Source organism: Dromiciops gliroides, chromosome 3 (genome assembly GCF_019393635.1).
Source record: "Dromiciops gliroides isolate mDroGli1 chromosome 3, mDroGli1.pri, whole genome shotgun sequence".
In the NCBI taxonomy this organism is placed as follows: domain Eukaryota; kingdom Metazoa; phylum Chordata; class Mammalia; order Microbiotheria; family Microbiotheriidae; genus Dromiciops; species Dromiciops gliroides.
The window spans coordinates 222996955-223015550 of NC_057863.1; the positions used below are offsets into that span (position 1 = coordinate 222996955).

Consider the following 18596-nt stretch of genomic DNA (forward strand, 5'->3'; position numbering starts at 1 on the left):
AAAAGACTTAGCCAAACACTGGATGATAACCTTAGTCTTTTCAGCTTTGTAGGACCTACCAGAAATTGTACTCTGCTGTCAAAGCCTTTGACAACCTGGGGTTACTTGTACCCCATAATGTGATATCGAAGTCATTTTAAAGATTGAATGAGTAGGCTATGAAAGATAAGCTACCCAAATATATATCCTGCTGTTCTCTTATCTATCTTTCAGCCATAAAATCTCAATGGGAATGCAGAAACTGACCCTAAAATGGTCTCCAGCATTAATGAACCCCAACCCATGGCCCCAAAAAGCTTTGGCCTCCTCTTTCATGCTGGGGCATACTTACTCAATGTATTTGAGGGAAATCTTTTGGGTTTGCTTGGTGGTGACGGTGGCAATGTACATCTGTAATGCTGCCAGACGCAGGGCGATGTCATATTTCAGCTCTGGCCCAAATCTTTCCTGTACCACATCGTTACAGCTCTGCAAACAAACCAGTAGAGGGAGCATCACGTTAAGCAATCTGGATTCAGGACTGTAACCCCGGGGAACAGGTGATGTATTTTTCCAAAGTGTTTCACCATCTCCCCCTTCACTCCGCCCCCCCACCCCCAAAAGGAGGTTCAACATAGAAATAATTCTGCTCTCCTTGTTGGCAAATCACTGAATGTTGATTTAATTGAGTTGCATTCATGACAACCCAAAACACAAGGCTGATCCAAGACCTGCTATTTACTGACTTGTTTTCCCTTTAAAGTAAGAATTAGGAATTTGGATGCAAAATTTCAAAACACAGGTGCCTCTAATGAAGCTGTGAACCATATATGGGAACAAATAGGAGCATTCACTTTTAATATATGCTGTTGAGAGCTGCAAAACTGTCTATTAGGAGGAGACCTCTAAGGCCCAGTCTGTGTATGCATGGATGGTGCTCAGCTTCCTTAGCCAGAGATGCCACTCTAGGGATTTGAAGCTCAAAACAATGACTCAGTGGGGTTTGTTTGGATTTCTGCTCTCTGTATAAAGTACTGTTTGAACATTTCATGTATTTCATTTATTCAAGGGAAGCTACACTCCTCTTCCAGTTTTCTTAAAAAAACTATTTTAAGTCTTCTTTCAGGCTCAGGGGATTATGGGTGGCTTGACATTATTTAGAAGGTATTGGCAGGACTGGAGAGGGAAAGGAGGAGATGAGGGTAATTGGAATGGCAAATGGAAAATGGGTATTTCTCTTTATCCTACAAAAAACAAACAAACACCTCAATGGAAAATAGTTGTCATGTGATGGCCATATTACCTCCCAAGGTGGTGTTTCCCAGGACTACCTGAGTGTCGATGTAGGGAAGAAGTCCCAAGACCATAGATTTAGAGTCGGAAGGGACCTTAGTAATCATCCAGCCTAAAGCCCTTCATTTTACAGAAGAGGAAGCTGAGGTCTAAAGAGGTTGTGACTTGTCCAATATCACACAGGTAGTTGGTGGCAGGGCTGGGGTTAAAACTCAGGTTCTTTCACTCTAAATCCAACAAGCTTTCTATTTTGCTCCATTTATCTCCATGAACCAAAGTCACCCTTAGAGTTGGAATTAGGTCCGACTATGGTTGATGAGGTAGGTCTTTAGAAAGTCTTCATGATTTCCTATTAGGACCCTGACCATGGGTACACCTTTTTTTTTTGGGGGGGGGTGACGCAATTAGGGTTAAGTGACTTGCCCAGGGTCACACAGCTAGTAAGTGTTAAGTATCTGAGGCTGGATTTGAACTCAGGTCCTCCTGAATCCAGGGTCAGTGTTTTATCCACTGTGCCACCTAGCTGCCCCTTTCTACTCTTTTTTTTTGGGGGGGGAGCAGGGGAATGAGGGTTAAGTGACTTGCCTAGGGTCACACAGCTAGTAAGTGTTAAGCGCCTGAGGCTTGATTTGAACTCGGGTCCTACTGAATCCAGGGCTGGTGCTCTATCCACTGCACCACCTAGCTGCCCCTATGGGTACATCTTAAAAACAGCTGAAAATGTGTTACTGAGTCCAGAGACATATTAGTCCTGACTATCTCATTATAAGAGCTAGAACATGTCTCTGAGGAAGAAGAAGCAGTCAGGGCAGCTAGGTGGCACAGTGGATAAAACACTGGCCCTTGATTCAGGAGGACCCGAGTTCAAATCCAGCCTCAGACACTTGACACTTACTAGCTGTGTGACCTTGGGTAAGTCACTTAACCCTCATTCCCCCCCCCCCCCACTCCATAAAGCAAACCCTGGAAGAAGAAGCAGTGGACAGCAATGGAAACTTGTGTACAAGAGAGGCAGACAGGAGCAGCAGAGGGTAGGAGTTACAGCCTGTGGGATTTCCAGGATCAGGGCAAGAAGTACCCTTGGTGATGTCACGGGCTGCAAGACAAGCCAGCAGCAGCAGAATAGCAGGTATGGAACGAGGAAGGAGTTGTTAGATGAGGTTTCTGATCTTTCTCCTCTACACATTTATTTCTGCTATGTACATTTTTGCATGTACTTGTCTCCCCCATTAAAACACAAACTCATTGTTGAATAGCAATGGCTTCATTCTTTGCTCTTGTATCCCTAGTGCCTGGCACATAGTAAGAACTTAATACTTGCTTTTTGGTTTTGTTTTTGTTTTTTGGTGGGCAATGAGGGTTAGTTGACTTGCCCAGGGTCACACAGCTAGTAACTGTCAAGTGTCTGAGTCCGAATTTGAACTCAGGTCTTCCTAAATCCAGAGCCAGTGCTTTATCCACTGCGCCACCTAGCTGCCCCCTTGCTTATTTTTAAAAAAAAATTAATACTCGCTTATTGATATAAACACTACATCCTTCCACTCATATTGTCTTTATCTATACTTGGCTTTGTCCTCTGACCCCTTATCTGAAGGCCGAAGTTGTCAACAGACTTAGGAGAGTAAGAAGACCTGGACCTGGGCCATTTGAATGAGTAAATTAATTTCACACAATTTCCTGGGCCACAGATGAGACATGGAAGAAGATGAAGGGTCATTTCCTTAGTTCCTTAAAGCTGCCATTGCCCTTCCTCTAGAATAACCAGTAGTTTTTGTTTTGTTTTGTTTTGTTTTGTTTTGTTTTGTTTTGTTTTTTTAGTGAGGCAGTTGAGGTTAAGTGACTTGCCCAGGGTCACACAGCTAGTAAGTGTTAAGTGTCTGAGGCCGGATTTGAACTCAGGTACTCCTGACTCCAGGGCCGGTGCTCTATCCACTGCACCACCTAGCTGCCCCCTAACCAGTAGTTTTTAAAAAATGGAATTGCATTTTATTTTCATGAAGATTAACCTGCCTTCTCACACTTCCTTGCCCTCCTCTCCATTGAGAAAGCAAGAAAGACAAAACCCCTGTTACGTAGTTAAGCAAAAAAAATTCCCACATTGTTTATGCCAACAAAAAAAAGTCTGAGTCTATACCCCAAGCCTATCATCTTTCCATCAGGAGGTGGGTAGTATGCTTCATAATGAATCCTTTTGGAATTATGGTTGTTCATTGTATTGAACAGAGTTCCTAAGTCATTCAAAAATGTTTGTCTTTACAATATTGTTGCTGTTGTATAAATTGCTCTAATTCTACCCACTTTACTCTGCATCCCTTCTTACAAGTCTTCCTGGATTTCTCTGAAAAATTAATTTCTTACAGCAACAATAATATTTCATCCCATTCAAATATTGTAACTTCTTTATCCAATTTGTAGTCACTATAAAAAAGCAATTATACATCTTCTTTCTTTAATCTCTTTGGATTATAGACCCAGTAGTGATATCACCATTTTTTACCATCTCAGAGTCACTGTGTTGGGGACCACTATTGCTTGGGATCCAGGTACAGTGAATTCAAACTTAAAGAAAGTAGAGGAAATACCTCACTTCTTGCTCCCCCCATCCAGGGCTGCTTTTATGACAGTAGTCAGTATCTCAGACTTGGGGTTGAGTCTGTTTATATCCCTTTCCCCATCCCCTTAAGGGGAATTATTTTTTTTAGAGAGCTGTCAGTCACTCAAATTATTTGCCAATGAGTCACATACATGCTATAATTAGTTCACTGGGGAGATAGTCTCAATGAGTAAAATATCTATGCTATAGAATATTTGTAAATAATTTTAATTAATTTTAGGTACACCCCCAAACAAAACTGGTTATGACAGTGGAATAATTTGATACGCATTATGAGTAATGTTTCTGTGGCAGGCTTTCTCTTTGCTATAAGAAGCGGTTCAATCTGGAGAGTACTGGGCAAAGACAGTGGCCTTTTCTAAGAGACTGCTGTAATAGGGAAGATGAAAGAGGAGGGAGGGGAATCAAACATATTTATTTAAAAGAAAAAAAAAAACTAATGGCTAACAAAGCATTTGCCAAATAGAGGTCCTCCCCAGGGCTTGCTGTGATGATGGAGAGATAAATGTAATTCATAACTGCATGTTAATTGTTAATATGCAAATGAGTATTGCTAAAGAGCTTGAAAACATTTTGTTCTCATGAGTAGGTTATACATTCTTGTTAATTTGCTTAGTGATCAATCCCTTTCTTCAGAGAGAGCACAAAGGTCAATTTCAGTTCAGCCTATCTTCATATTATTATGCCTATGAATGAGTGCAGTCTGAATTAATTAGCTTTTACTGTAAATTTATGTTAAATTCTGTGAACTAGTGATTAGTTGACCCTATTTACGCTGACACTTCTATTTTTTAACCTAACAGTTTGTTTATTTAACTAATGGCTAGTGTCCTCATTAAGGGCTTCTGTTACTTGAAATTGTTCCCTCTGTTTCTTTTCCTGGCAAAATTATGCGTTATGCTTCTATTTACTCCTCTGTTCCCTGGATGAATTTCTAATGCTTTTGGAACTTTCTGATAAGAACTTCAACCATTGGTTAAATAAATAAATCACTGGATTGAGAATAAGCTGCTATTGGCGTGCATTAGATAGATGATGGTCTTTGGTCATAATATATGCTTCCTTATGTCTAATCATATATAAGCAAGGGCAGGCTTTGGATGTGAGGAACCAGAGGCAAAGGAATCCTATGTCACTTCTTGATAGTGGATGATATAAACATTATATGTAATATAATAAATAAAAAGAAAAACAATTATATACAATAAATATAATAAGCACATATTAGGTATCATATAATAATTTAAAATATATAAATAAATGTATCATATCATATAATAATTATACACTTGACTTCTCTGTTCTTGAAGTAAGGGCTAGTCACTTAAGCTAGACTATCATCACTATAGAGGTGGGGTTGTGACAATCTAGGCTCCTGGTCTATGCTTTAGTCTAGGCAAATTCTAATTAAATAGCATTCTCAGCAGAGAATAGTATTCTGCTTGAATTAATTACAAGGTGACTTCTGGTTATCTGGCATATCCAGGGCATAGTTATTCTGGACAAGGGAGGGCACTGACAAATCCAGAAGTTAATTTTTCACCTGCCAAAAACTATTTTTGAACTGGATTTTAAAAAAAAAAAAAGAAGGAAATTTTTATAAATATTAGAGTCTATCTGACTTAGTAAATTGAGGACACAATATAATTTAACCTTTTCTTAATGACTCAGGATCCTTAATATTAAATACCAACCTAACCTTCAGCATCAAATATAAAGTACTGCTTTGAATAGTTTATTGAAGGAAGGAGCCTTGGTTTGTCCTTTTGCTTTTTTGTTTCTTTCTCTCTCTTTTTTTCCTTTCTGTCCTTTCTCCCTTTCTGATTGGTGAGAGAGTGGTAATCACAACCACCAGCTGCCAATGACAACACTCATTTCCTTAGTCAGATGACTTCATAGCTTCCTTAGTATTCAGTCTTCAGGTTTTTTTAGGCTATTTCCAAAACTAGTTCTTGCCCATAGGCTTTTATTGTTACTTTCAGGTTGGTGGTTATTATGGATGTCTAAAGGCTCCAAGTATGAAATTGCCAGAGAGGTGGGGTGCTACTCAATCAATCTGTTAGCATTTATTAAACACCTACTGCAGACCAGGCATTGTGCTAAGCTTTGGAGATACAAACAAAGTCAAAGAAGAGATCCTGCCCTCAAAGTGTTTATACTACAACTTTGGGGGTAGGAGTGGGGGGAGAAAACATCTAAACTAATACAACAAACAAGACATATAGGGGAGTGGATTGGGATAATCTCAGAGGGCAGGCAATAAGATTAAGTAGGACTGGGAAAGACTTCTTGTAGGAGGTGGGATTTTAGCTGGGACTTGAAAGAATCCAGGAAAACCATGAGGTAGAGATGAGGAGGAAGCGTTCCAGGCTAGGGGATAGCTAGTTATGCTAGTGTATAACTAAATAAAACTTTATATTCAAAGTTTTAATGGGCAGTTGGGACAGAAGAATGCCAATTCTTTCCTGAAAAAGAAACTCTTCTCCACCCCCCAAAATGGGGCAACAAGGGTTAAGTGACTTGCCCAGGGTCACACAACTAGTATGTGTCTGAGGCCAGGATTTGAACTCATGGAGATGAGTCTTTGTGATTCCAAGCCCAGTGCTCTATCCACTGTCCTATGTCCTAGATCAGAGCATTTTATAATTGGAAAAAACTTAGTTATCAACCCCATCATTTTAGAGAAGAGAAAACTGAGGCCTAGAGATTAAGTGACTCATCTACAGGCACACAGATTGTAAATAAGATGAACTTAGAGCAGAATCCTGATTCAAGAGAGCTCAGGGTCGAAGGATGAATGGGCAAGTTCCTAGAACAAAATCGCTTTTGCAGATCTAGAAATTTCAGTGTTATGCCTGTGAAACTGCTAATGGGTATGCTTCAGAATCAGCCAATCACTTGTAAAGAGCTGGCAGAAGAGACAGGGACAGAAGTTACATTGATTATTTTGATGTGTGTGTGTGTGTGTATTTGTTGTTGCTTCTGCTGTTTTTGCCTTTTTCTACCATAGAACCTGCATGGGGTGAACAGTATAGCTCTGGGCATGACTGCAAGCAAGCCCTTTTTATCCTTTCTTGAAGCTGAAACATTCTGATCCAGAATGTTTCCTGGACATTGTTCCTCTAAAGAATGCCCAACCTAGAGACAGCCCAGCCACAGGAAAGCCTTTGTTTTCACGGCATCCCACAGCATAGTGTAAAGAAGGCTGGATTTGGGAGCCAGAAGATCTAGATTTAAATCCTAGCTCTGCCACTTAGTCCTTGTATGACTTTGGACAAGTCATTGAAGCTCCCTGAGCTTCGGTTTCTTGATCTGTAAAATGAAGGGATGACTTTAAATTTCCTTCTAGATTTTAATTCTATGATCTTATAATCATTCCTGAATGAATGCTATGCTCCAGAGGGATCACACACATGGACTATAGGCCGGCCTACAACACTCCTGAGTGTGCCGGAACCAGATTAAAATGAAATTGGGAAATATTTAATAAAATTGGCAAAAATATAATAAAATGGAGATAATGTTAATATGTGGTTTTCTAAGCCAATGGACACTCACAGGGATCCTTATGCATGGTTTAGAGGCCCCTGTTTCTAGTTGAGGTTTTTTGTTTTTGTTTTTTTGTGGGGCAAGGAGTAACGGTTACATGACTTGCCTAGGGTCACACAGCTAGTAAGTGTCAAGTGTCTGAGGCTGGATTTGAACTCAGGTCTTCCTGAATCCAGGGCTGGTGCTTTATCCACCGCACTACCTAGCTGCCCCTCTATTTGAGTCTGATGTCACTGCTGTAGTTAGTAAATTGTCTTAACACTTTCCACTTTTCATCTATAGTTCCATGGAACAAGATGCCTCTCCCAGGATAAGTTGGTCATTTGAAATCTCCTTAGCATCTTCCCACCTCCCTCAGTCTCCTCTTCCCTCTAATTGGAGGGTTGAGGGGTAGAGTATTGAAAGTTTTTATTTATAGAGGGTAGGACCTGGACTTTCCAGTTAACTCTCCACTCTTCATTTCTATCTCTACTTGGTTTGAACTTCACTGAACAAGATGCCCTTGGTGTGTCCTCACCCCTTCCCAGCTTCCTTTTATGTGTTGCCTTCCCCCATTAGATTGTAAGCTCCTTGAGGGCAGGGATTGTCTTTCTTTTCTTCTTCTTTTTTTTGTGTGGGACAATGAGGGTTAAGTGACTTGCCCAGGGTTACAAAGCTAGTAATAAAGTGTCAAGTGTTTGAGGCTGGATTTGAACTCAGGTCCTCCTGAATCCAGGGCCAGTGCTTTATCCACTGTACCACCTAGCTGCCCTCTTTCTTTCATTTTCTTAAATGTATCTCTAGCACTTAGCACAGTGCCTGACATATATTGGGTGCTTAGTAAATGTTTATTGAATTTATCAAATAACACATTTGAGGTTGCATGTGGTGCAGAGGGGAAGAGAAGATTTTCAACTTAAGAACATAAAAGAGATACATCAATAGCATCAGAATAACAGACTGGTCATATTTTTCACATACCTGCACATATAGATACTCGAAAGCAACTGGATCTCTTCTCAAAAGGTCAATGGGATCCTTTGGGACAAAACTAATTCGGAAAAGACATCTCATCTTATGGGAGCTGGGTCTCTGTGTCACCTAAGACATTGAATCAATAACACAAAGATCTTTCAATGCTGGAAACAAAAAGAGGGCCATCCTCAAAGGATGCTAAAACAATGCTCTCTCTTTCCTGAGAAGCAGTAAATATTTGATGTTGATTGAAGAACAGCATTATTTTAGTTACTCACACTTGGACATCCATTCTCTTGTTTTCCTTTCAGTATTCACAGAACCACTGAGTGTTCTTATCCCTTAGTGTAAACACTTAGGAAGGGACTGAGGTGTATTCCTCTGTTCCCACTATCTATTGGAATGCTATCTAAGGTCAAGGACAGACACCTCAAAGGAATCGAGGCTTGCTTGAGGATTTGGTATCTATGTCAAAATGGAAGGTTCATACTTTTCAATTAGTTCCAAGTACTATGATTTGAGGCCATTTGAATGACAAGTTTAACTTTCCAAAAGGTTTAAAAATCTTGAAAACTAACTAAAAGACAAAAGCATTTTGCTAACCAACTCATTTTAGTGAAAACAACAAACCTAAGAGCCTAATGAAACAAGATAAAACAAAAGTTAAATTAAAATCAAACTATAGAATGGTCTGGTTCAATTTTCCCCAAATGCTAGTTATTGGCAAATATTTGTAAATCTGAAAACTTTTTATGATTGATTATTTTTATTTTTTAAAATCCACAAACTTTAAAAACTCATAACTGCCTCCTTTATCTTATTTTTTTCACCTTTCGATCAATTCTTCTTTCCAATTACCTCTCTTTTACTTGATACTCTGACATCCACATAGTTGAGATGGCAGAGGGTCTAAGTGGTCCACAGTAGAGTATTGATGCATTTTTTTTTTTTAGTGAGGCAATTGGGGTTAAGTGACTTGCCCAGGGTCACACAGCTAGTAAGTGTTAAGTGTCTGAGGCTGGATTTGAACTCAGGTACTCCTGACTCCAGGGCTGGTGCTTTATCCATTGTGCCACCTAGCTGCCCCACAGTAGAATATTTATATTTTTCAAAGACACATTATGGATTGGATTGGGAAGCATTCATCTTTTTAAAAAAAATATTTTATTTATTTATTTTGTGGGGCAATGAGGGTTAAGTGACTTGCCCAGGGTCACACAGCTAGTAAGTGTCAAGTGTCTGAGGCCAGATATGAGCCCAGCACCTCCTGAATCCAGGGCCAGTGCTTATCCACTGTGCCACCTAGCTGCCCCATGGGAAACATTTATCTAATGGGTGGAACAGCACACTGGGATTCATAAGAGATAATGAGGAATTCAACACTAGGTCAAAACAATGATGTATCCATCTCTTATTCTATCTCTGGCTATGGTATTAAGGGGTATTTATTTTTTTCAGAAGACCTATTTGCCCTTTGTAATATTGACCTGAAAAGATCAGGCATGTCTCCATAGCATCCCTAGCTTCCCCTTCTTACTATTTACAGTTATCATCCATGAACTGATCTAAAACTTTGCTCCTTTTTTTTTTTGTTTTTTCATCCTCTACCACCTTGGAGCTAATAAAGTCCATATTCACTTCTGAACTTTTCATGACAGTAAGACCATAAATCATATGCTTTTGTCTTGGTGAAATAAACCAGTTCTGTCACTGACTTGTTGTATGCACCATGGCCAATCATTTCTGCAACTAAGATTTTTCATCTTTGAATTGCTGCCAGTCTCATAGTGACCCTTCTCCTTGTTTCTTTTTTGAGGAGTGCGGATAAAAAAGAACTGACCAATGAGAATCTGCTTAAGGCACCTTTCAAATCATTGCCACAGAATGAACTGCTAAAAAGAGAAATGGGAGTAATAACAATGGCTTCCTTCTTTATCTGCCTCCCTTCCCTACTTCACTTTGCAGAAGTGATAGGGATTAGATTTTGGAAATTAATTAGTGTAATTTGACCATTGTTTTGCAGCAAGACTAGTGTCTGACTAAAAGCACCTTTCTATTGAAAATCTCAGTAAACACTGTTTAACATGCAACACACTTCATAAGGCAAAAACGAATATTAAGCCCTTTTAATTGTCTAAATGTCAGATTGATATTAAATCAAGTGGTCGGGGCAGCTAGATGGCGCAGTGGATAGAGCACTGGCCCTGGATTCAGGAGTACCTGAGTTCAAATCCGGCCTCCGACACTTAACACTTACTAGCTGTGTGACCCTGGGCAAGTCACTTAACCCCAACTGCCTCACCCAAAAAAAAAAAAGATATTAAATCAAGTGTGTATTAATTATTTAATTAAACACAGTTGCTTAAGAATCCCCTTGGGCGTTTTCATCAAACTCAAACATCAAATGTTTGGAAAAGATTTTGTGTTACTCATGTTACCTGTGCCTTAGTGGAAAGGGGCCTGGATTTTAAATCACAAGACCTAAATTCAAATACTGGATGTCTCACTTGTGATCTAGACAAGTCATTTCACTTCTTTCAGTTTCGTTATCTGTAGAATGAGGTGGTTAAGCTAAATGATCTCTAAGTTTCCTTCTAGTGTATGCATTCTAAGGTCTATAATTTTTTTCCTTTTTTTTTTTGGCCAGGCAATGAGGGTCACACAGCTAGTAAGTGTCAAGTGTCTGAGCTTGGATTTGAACTCAGGTTCTCCTGAATCCAGGGCCAGTGCTTTATCCACTCTGCCACCTAGCTGCCCCTATAATTTTTTATAGATATTTCTCCCCATATTGTTATGCTGAAAAAATATTTTGAATATGATTTTTCACATGCATTCATTACAAAGCATATGAGTGTTTTATCCGTGGTAATTAAACTACAAAAATTCTGTCAGAGGAAATATGCCCTGAAATAGGTATTCTATCATGGCTCTGGATCTCAAAAGGCCTTTCTCAGGCAGGAAAAGATTAGTGACTTTCTCTTTTCATTCTATCACTTTGGATCCAAATATATAAGCATTGGACACAATCTGCCACAGTTAAACAAAATTAGCACCGTCTAGCTTTAGAAAAGATTTTACAAACTCCTTTGCTTATCCAAATCAGCATAAAGATTTCCTCTATAGGTTACGGGCTACCTTCTTCTGAAGGTATGAACTACAGACATCAAGTGGTTGAGAGACAGTTTTATATTAAACATAGTGCTGGTTTTATTAGCCTCACATTGTAGCGGCTGACATTTCACATGGGGGATTTAATACATCATTGGTTATTCACTACTGCTGAAGCATAAAGAGATGCATTTGTTTCTAGGGCTAAGAGAACTATGAGAAGGATTGAATGTATTTGGGGGTCCATCTATATCTATATGCAGGAATCAGGAATGGCATATAAATGTGGAAAGCTGATGAGCATACAGATCAATATAAGTCACAGTATATAGGTCTATTCTAATGAAGCAAAGATCTATGGGAGGATCAATATGTGGCAGTTAGACAAAGGCCAGCTTTTAATTATTTGATATCCCAAATGGCTATGCAATATGGACAAAAACCTCCTTTTGGTCACCTTTACCCCATTTTTCTTCCATCTCTGGACCTCCGAATTTGACCTTGTGTCCAAGAGTGGCCACTAGGCAGTATCTCCCTCAACCTTCTATCCCGTGTTAATATCGTCATTGGAGCTGTCCCAGTTGTCCTCACTAAAACAGTGGATATAGAATTTCTGGTCGAATGGAGCAGGTAACAGGACTATTTGTCTTATCAGCAAACAGATGGTGATGACATGTTGGCAATAAGCAAGCTGGGGCTCGTGGCAGCCTCACATATGCAGAGTGGGCAGAATTGAGGCAGGAATTTCAGGTTTTCAAAAATATTCTTAGGTTGCTACACAGAATGGAACACCATTTGACATGATCACAGCCTCATTTAAATAATATCAGAAACCTCTTTTTCTTCTTTTTTTAAAAAAGACTCTAAAAGAACAATTTCCCATGCAAGGTAAACACAGCAGTATAAATATAGCTTTTTCAGAGACATATCACCAATAAGTAGCTGTAGAAGCCTTCAAAAACAATTGTTTATTAGACAAATGGACAGCCTATGAAAAATTGACTAAAAAGGAAATATCCTGAAGTGGATAATCACTTATGGAGACCAGTAATTGGTATTTCTTTCAGTGTGTATAACAGCTAATTAATTTAAGTCATTTGAAAGATGGATAATACAGAAACTGGCCAATCCCTGTATACATCACTAATGACAAGTGACTACTCGAGTGCATTATTTCACAGACCTGAGTAAGAGTCTCCTGTTCATGTAGCAAGAGAAGTCTGGTTATAGCTCCTTCTGTCCTCTGTTCCAGCATCAGGGAAAAGTGTTCAATACACTTGATAGAAAGTTTTTCTTGAAGAGTTAAGATGACATCCTTATTAAGGAAACAGTTATAAGATGTGATCAAAATCATGGCAACAGTCTCAATGATTCTAATGTGGCCTAAAAGCTTTTATAATTTAGGCTATAGATTTTTAAGTTCTATTTTGATGACTCTGTTATTTGATGCTGGTGATATTTGAGCATTTTAAAAAGAATTTTTAAATTAAAAAATGTTATTTTATTATTTTCAATTACATTACAAAGATAATTTCTAACATTTATTTCTTTATAAGATTTTGAGTTCCAAATTTTTCCCCTCTTTCCCACCCCTTCTTCCTTCCCAAGACAGCAAACAACTTGATATTGGTTATTCACTTGAAATCATGCAAAACATCTCCACATTAGTCATGTTGTAAAGGAAGTAACAGAACAAAAGGAAGAAAAAAAAACTGAAAAAAATGAAGTGAAAATAGTATGTTTCAATTTGCATTCAGACTCCATCAGTTCTTTCTCTGGATGTGGATAGCATTTTCCATCAAGTCTTTTGAAACTGTCTTGGAGCATTGTATTGCTGAGAAGTGCTAAGTCAATCATGGTTGATCATTGCACAATGTTGCTGTTACTGTGTACAGTGTTGTCCTGGTTCTGCTCCTTTCACTCAGCATCGTCATATAGACTTTCCAGAGTTTTTTTTAAAAATCAGCCTGCTCATCATTTCTTATAGCACAATAGTATTCTATTACATTCATATACCACAACTTGTTCAGCCATTCCCCAATTGATGGGCATTCCTTTGATTTCCAATTCTCTGCCACCACAAAAAGGGCTGCTAGAAATATTTTTGTACATGTGTACCCTTTTCCCTTTTTAATGATCTCTTTGGGATATAGACTTAGTAGATACTTCTGAGTCTTAGGAGATGGAGTGATGGGAACAAGAGACCTGTACCTCTCTTCCTCTCTGCCCCCCAATATCCCACAGGGCCTTTTACATTACTGAGGACTAGTGAGGTTACTAGACAAATCTCTATAGATGTGGCATTGTGGATTACTGATGTGAATCACATTACGGGAAAAGATTAAAACAGATTTTCTAGTCTAGCCCAAGGAAGAATGAATAGACTCAAATCAGCCTTGAAACAGGCTTCATTATTCCAAAAAAACCCCTCATGAAGGGGATTCAATAAACACATTTTGATTCTAGGGCTTAACAATATTTCCTGTCAGGTAGTGTTTCTTTTTGTATTCTTTTGTTAAGCAGTTTATGAGAAGTCTGCCTTTATTCATTCATTCATTTATTCATCCATTTATTTATTTATCTATTCATCTATCTATTTATTTATTTATTTTGTGAGTCAATTGGGGTTAAGTGACTTACTCAGAGTCACACAGCTAGTAAGTGTCGAGTGTCTGAGGCCAGATTTGAACTTAGGTCCTCCTGAATCCAAGGCTGGTGCTTTCCCTTTACTTCTTTATGTATTTGAAAACTATTGTGTTACCCCTTAATCTTCTCTTCTCCAAGATAAATCCTCCTCAAGTATGTAATGTTTCCTCAGAGGTTTCCTTGTCCAATCCCTTTTGACTCTCTCCAATTTCTTCATACCTCTTTAAAATATGGAGCCCCAAATTACTCTCAGTCGTGCCTTTGCTAAGACTGGGTTTAATAGGAAGAGTCTTTCAGTTTAATTCAGCAGGTATTGTGTCTTGTGTTCAAGATGTGTGTGCTCAATTGTTGTTGTTATTATTATTATTATTGATACTGGGTCTACCTATTTTGCCTGGGTTAAATGTATAAAGGTCACTCACAAGACTGATCTCACCTGCTTAAAGGTATAGATGGCTTTGATTTGCTCCATTTTTTGACTTGAGCAGGTTTACCGGTCCCTTCTCCACCTCATCTCCAGAGGGCTCACAATATTGGTGTAAAACTTAGTTTGGATAGCTGATTGGCTAAGCCAATTATAGTTCAGAACTCTGGCTGAAGTCATCCACCAGCCTCAGTCTCCCACAGTAGCAGGGTTTACAGGTGTGTGCCACCCTTCCTCACTGTGTGTTTGTTCTGTTCCTAAAGTGAACTCAAGGTCCACAGAGGGAAAAACTAAATTGAGTTTTTCTAGTTGTTGGATGTGTCAAAGTACACATTATAGGGTATCATTCTGTTCCACCAGGGATGATATTAGCAAATTAGCAGCAATAGCTATTCCCTATTGTGAGTCTGGAGCAAAGAATCTTGGGTAACTTTCATCATAAAGTGTAAGAGAAATAATAAAGCTACACTATTTCTATTTACACCTACCCTACTGTGTGCCAGGACACTGTTAAATTGTAATTTAAAAATAAATGCTATGACTTATTAAAAAAAAAAGCACCCTGTTTTTTTAGAGTAGTTTCCCTGCCCCCAGCCTCCTCACAACCATATGTAGCACTCAGGGAAATCAGCATTGAGTTTTTTGTAATCTGAAATCATCTGGGTTCCTATTAGATAAGACACAAGATAATGCCCAGTGAAAGAATCTTTAAAATTTGTATTTATTCCTATTAGAAAATCATTGAAGCCTTCCTCTCCATCTTAAGGAGTCCAACTAAATTCAATTCAGCAAACATTCATGAAGAATGTACTGTGGGAAGAGCACTGTGCAGGGCTCAGGGCATTAGAGGAGGGGGGAGATACAAATTGTAGCTAATAACATATTTCCTTTCCTCATGGAGCTTACTGCTTAGGGGAGGTCTATTGAAGTCCACAAAGAGAGGGAATTGACTGGTAAAGTTTGATGTATAGAACAAAACCAAATGATTTTAAGAGGAGCCACAGGCTGGTAAAAGACCAATTCATAATTTGTAAAGCATTTCTCACGATCTAACCTTTCTCCCCCAGTGGCTAGGAGGTGGGCAGGAGGAAAAATGGACTCTTCATTTGGAACCTGTTACAAATTAATAATCCCCCATAACGTATGTAACTGTTTCTTTTGAAATGATTCAAGGGGAAGTAAAAACTATTGGCATCAATCTTCTCCTGTCAGCTCTAATACCTGCTAAATTACCAGATGCTTAACAGCAATTTAAAGTAAGCCATTTGCAAACAGAGAGATAATAGACAATGCAAATGTAGATAGTGGTTTTATAAAATGTTTCCTTATGCCACAACCACAATTATTCATTCAACAACTTTGTGTTATATTTTAAGTAAGTTATTCACACAAAACATAAATAGAAGTGTGTGTGTGTGTGTGTGTGTGTGTGTGTGTGTGTACACGTGTATGTTGAGGGTAGGGGAGAGGGGCAGCCTGACCCTTCATAGAATTAAAAAAAAATATTGCAGCTCCCTTTCTTGCCAGTGTTTTCAGTTATCACAGGTACTTTTCATTATCCTGAAAATCTTTTTATGGCTCCAGATGAAGAAAACCTGCTCTGAGTTGATGGAGCATTAGGGAGTAATCAAAATCTAAAAACATTTTTGTTCAATAAAAAAAAAAGAGCATGGAAGCTATTTGCATTTATTCTGAGTGCAAATAAGAAAGCATCATTTCCTTTGCCACCCTACAAAAGATCTGAAAGTTACCAGTGATTTTGGACTAAATGATTAAAAAAATTTTTTTTGGGGGGTGGGGCAGGCAATGAGGGTTAAGTGACTTGCCCAAGGTCACACAGCTAGTACATGTCAAGTGTCTGAGGCTGGATTTGAACTGGGGTCCTCCTGAATCCAGGGCCGGTGCTTTATCCACTGTGCCACCTAGTGCCTCAGACTAAATGATTTTTAAAGCTTCCTCGAGGGGTGAGATGGACAGTGGACTAGAAGTCAGAAGACCTGAGAGCTAGTCCCAGTTCTGCTACCTATGAGCTCTTTGAACTTGGATGAAGGATTTAGTTTCTTTCAACCTCAGTTCTCTTAGCTGTCAAATGGAGATTGAAAAGTGTTGTTGATAGCATCAGAATCTGATGCTTATTGTGTGATCTTGGGCAAGACACTATTGGCCTCAGTTTCCTTATCTGTAAAATGTGGGGATTGGACTAGGTGACCTCTGAAGTCCCTTTGAGCTCTAGAGCTATGATCTAAATCATTGGCTCTATGATTCTATAATATAATCTATGTGAATGCTTTCTGTAAAATGTTATACAAGTATATGTGCAAATGTGAGTTCATTGGTATGGGGAACTCCTGAAGTAGGAAAACCTCCACAGATACACTTGTTAGTAACTATAGCTATGAGGCAGTTAGGTGCTCCAGTGGAGAAAGTGCTAGACAGAGATGCTTATCGGCTAGGTATTCCTGGGCAAATCACTTGTCACTTCCTCAGACTCAGTTTCTTCATATATAAAATGGGGATAGTAAGAGCCTCTACCTCAGAGGGTTCTTGTGAAGATCAAATGGGATATATACTTTGTAATCCTTTTGTTGTTGTTAACTCATTTGGGATTTTCTTGGCAAAGATACTGGAGTGGTTTGCCATTTCCTTCTCCAGCTCATTTTACAGATGAAGCAAGCAGGATTAAGTGACTTGCCCAACCTCACACAGATAGTAAATGTCTAAGGCTGAATTTTAACTCAGGTTTTCCTGACTCCAGGCCTGGTGCTCAATCCACTGTGCCACCTAGCTGCCCATTTGTAATTGTTAAAGTGCTATATAAATATCAGTGATTACTATACATCAATTTTAGCTCTACAGAGTTGTCTGTAACACTGAGAGTGATTTACTCATAGTCATACAGCTAATGTGTAAGAGAAGCATTTTTGTTTGTTTGTTTTTTGCTGAGGCAATTGGGGTTAAGTGGCTTGCCCAGGGTCACACAGCTAGTAACTGTTAAGTGTCTGAGGCTGGATTTGAACTCAGGTCATCCTGACTCCAGGGCCGGTGCTCTATCCACTGTGTCACCTAGCTGCCCCAAGAGAAGCATTTTGAACCCAGGTCTTCCTGACCCTAAGCCAGTCGGGCTTCTCTCTCCTATTCCTCTTACAAATATGTTATTTGAATTTGGTTATTCTTTAACTCAAGATAAACCTTATTCTGGACTATCATTTCTATGAAATAGGTTTTAAGAAATGAAAATTGAACCATGTAGGCAGAAGAAAAAACTTATCTTCAGGTTACTCTACACCTCTATTTTGCTGGTTGATATTCAATTAGTAGGCAACATCTTAATCTTCTTGGCTTCTGACTTTGCTGACAAATCATGCTGGCGTTTGGCAGTACACCAAGTCATCTTAGTGACATGTAGGCAATTTTAATTAATCTGAAGTCACATGAAGATTACTGCCTCTGTTTTTGCTTCAGCAACACCACATAATGGTTTTTATAAAGGCATAAAAACAGCAGAACCTCATTAGTTTTTAAGCACTCATATTTGACATGAAGGCAACCAACTAAAAACAGACAAAGGTGAGATGCCTCAAAGGACTTGTCAAAGATGGGTAGTATGCCTCAAGAGCTTGTAGCAAGTGGGTTTACCTTTATTGAAGTACTGCAGTCAAAACGGAATGACTTGGTTTGCCCATTTTCCAAGTAGACCTTCAGAACATTTGGCATGAAAAGAAGTGAATTGTCCTTTACTGTTTCCTGTGGAAAGAAGCAAGTCAGCCAAATTAGTATCTTTCCATTCCGAGTAATTAAACAGTTTGTTACATAGTAAAAGTAGTGCAATGAATAAAACCCCACAATTTTCCTATGGGCAGTCATTTGACAAAGCCAAAACTATAATCTATTGTATTCTGGTCATCCCTGCTGTTAGCTCAGCAGGGAAGGCAATGCAGCTGAACTATAGTGAGTGGGAAGTGAGCTGATACAGATGCTATTGTAGGATAATACACCATTATTCTTTCCAGGCTAGGATTATAACTGATC

General features: G+C 38.9%; 1 protein-coding gene across 7 annotated transcripts in view; it reads right to left on the bottom strand.

Annotated features, from left to right (window-relative positions):
• FRMPD4 (FERM and PDZ domain containing 4) overlaps window positions 1–18596 on the bottom strand; it is a 775708-nt gene that overhangs the window by 34494 nt on the left and 722618 nt on the right. For all 7 annotated transcript variants that reach the window (XM_043995169.1, XM_043995167.1, XM_043995168.1 and 4 more), the window contains 4 exons: window positions 18204–18311; window positions 12681–12812; window positions 8396–8515; window positions 332–468 (listed from right to left, as the gene is read on the bottom strand). In XM_043995169.1, coding sequence (XP_043851104.1) covers window positions 332–468; window positions 8396–8515; window positions 12681–12812; window positions 18204–18311 — 497 coding nt within the window. The remainder of the gene's footprint in view (window positions 1–331; window positions 469–8395; window positions 8516–12680; window positions 12813–18203; window positions 18312–18596) is intronic.